The sequence below is a fragment of the Terrapene carolina genome, unplaced genomic scaffold, assembly GCF_002925995.2.
Source record: "Terrapene carolina triunguis isolate 2854851 unplaced genomic scaffold, T_m_triunguis-2.0 Scaffold15959, whole genome shotgun sequence".
NCBI lineage: Eukaryota > Metazoa > Chordata > Testudines > Emydidae > Terrapene > Terrapene triunguis.
The window spans coordinates 1-1,941 of NW_020680310.1; the positions used below are offsets into that span (position 1 = coordinate 1).

At 61.0% G+C, this 1,941-nt stretch overlaps 1 protein-coding gene across 1 annotated transcript; it reads right to left on the bottom strand.

The window, feature by feature from the left end:
* Positions 1-336: 336 nt before the first annotated feature.
* On the bottom strand, positions 337-878 carry LOC113408470 (E3 ubiquitin-protein ligase TRIM39-like; the record flags this gene model as incomplete). The annotated part of the gene is made up of 1 exon (XM_026661726.2): positions 337-878. A coding segment is annotated over one exon (542 nt), but the record flags the coding sequence as incomplete, so codon positions are not given.
* Positions 879-1,941: the final 1,063 nt, after the last annotated feature.

Consider the following 1,941-nt stretch of genomic DNA (forward strand, 5'->3'; position numbering starts at 1 on the left):
TCTTGTATTTACACCTTGTTACAATAATATTTTCTAAATTAGAATAACCTTTTTTCTTTCATATTTTACGTTGAGCTTTCACAGGGATAGAAAATTCTGACAGGGGTAAATGACCCCATCCCCCACCATCTGCTACCCCTGGGGCAGGGGACGGGGAAGGTGAGGGCTGGGGGTTCCCAGGTGTCCGGTTTTCGACTGGAAGCTCCAGTTGAACAGGGAAAGTGGCAGCGTCCGGTCAGCACAAAAAGTCCAGTTGCTGCAGTAACTGGCCCCCAGCACTGGGGGCGGGAAGAGCAGCAGCGCTGGGAGGGGACAGTCTGTGCCGCGGGGTCACTGTCAGGGACAGAGATTCCCTCCGGGCTGAGCTGGGACCGGGCAGATTATCAGGGGAGCTCCATCGTAACCAGGATAGAAATAAGGGCGGAGCGTCCCGGAGAAGGTGCCAGTGAAAGTGAAGAGATGGGACCCGTCTGTCACATTGTAAAACGAGACCTCGCCCGCCTCATAGTCCAGGAAAATCCCCACCCGGCTGGGCTTGACGCTCACGGGGAGGGGGGTCCTGGGGGAGGTGCAGGCCTTGTATCCCCCATCCCACAGCCGCACGGCCCAGTATCCATCCTCAGGTGAGAGTGTGACCTGCCCCTTCCTGCTCACAGATTCCCTACAAACCCCCAGGTCCCATCTCGTGTTGTCTCCCACCTCCACCTCCCAGTAACGCCTCCCGCCCGCGAACCCCTCAGCGCCCAGGACACAGTAACAAGGATCAAATCTGTCAGGGTTGTTGGGCAGATCCTGGCGTGTGTCTCCGTATCTCACACGTTTCCGATCCTCAGACAGGACGAGTTGGGGATTTGCCGTGTCTGGATCCAGAGTCACGTCCACTGGGGAGAGAGTCACAGAGTCAGGGCTGGGGGCAGGGGCTGGTCACTGGGATCAAAGGGAAATTAACCTGCGTCCCGTTAATCGCTGCGGGGGGGGGTGTTGTTGACTGAGGGGAGTCAGGGCCCCTCTGCCTGTGAGGAGACAATGAGGGGAAAGGGCAGGAGGAGCGGGGGGAGGGTGAGAAGCTGTCACTGGAGCGGGGGAGGGGACAAGTAGATGCTGGGAGAGGAAAGGGGAGGGGGAGGTGACAGGAGCAGAGGGGGTGGAGGGAGGGACATGGGGGAGGGGCGGGCACAAAGGCAATGGGGGGACAAGGGAAGGGACGGGCACCAGCAGGACAGAGGGGGGTGAATGGAGGGGCATGTTCCAGGGGGTTGCAGGGGGAGATGGGTGGGGTGGGCTCCATGGGAGAAGAAGAAGACAGACCCCAGGAGGCTGCGGGGGGCAAGGGATGGGGCAGGCACCAGGAGGCAGAGGGGTGTGAGGGAATGGGGAGCTCCAATGGGGCAGGGGAAATCAAGGGGAGGGTGAGCTGCCAGGGGATGAGATGATGAGGAGTGGGGCAGGTGGAACCATGGGGGGGAGCAAATGGGCAGGCACTGGTGCCAAAGGGGCAGAATGGGGGTTGAAGGAGCAGGTGAGCAGAAGGGGGGCAGAGAGAGGGGTGTGGAGAAGGGCAGGACCTAGGGGGGCAGAGGGGTGTGAAGGGAAATGTGGGCACCAGGGTGGCAGAGGGAAGATGAAGGGAGGGGTGGGACCCAGAGGTTAGGAGGAGAGGTGAGGGGTGGGGCAGTGCTGAGGTGAGGGGAAGGGCTGAGACCAGGGGTCCCAAAGGGGGGTGAGGGAAGGGACTTGCACCAGGCAGGCAGAGGGGGCAAAGGAAACAGCAGGCACCAAGGAGGCAGATGGGGCAAGGGTAGAGCTGGGACTTGGGGCAGAGGAGGAGCTGGCACCAGGGGACTGGAGGGGTGGTGAGGGGCGCAGTTGTCACGGAGCCAGTGGGGAAGGGGCAGGGGTGAGAAATAAAGAGAAGGTGGCATGGGTGATGGTGGCAGAGGG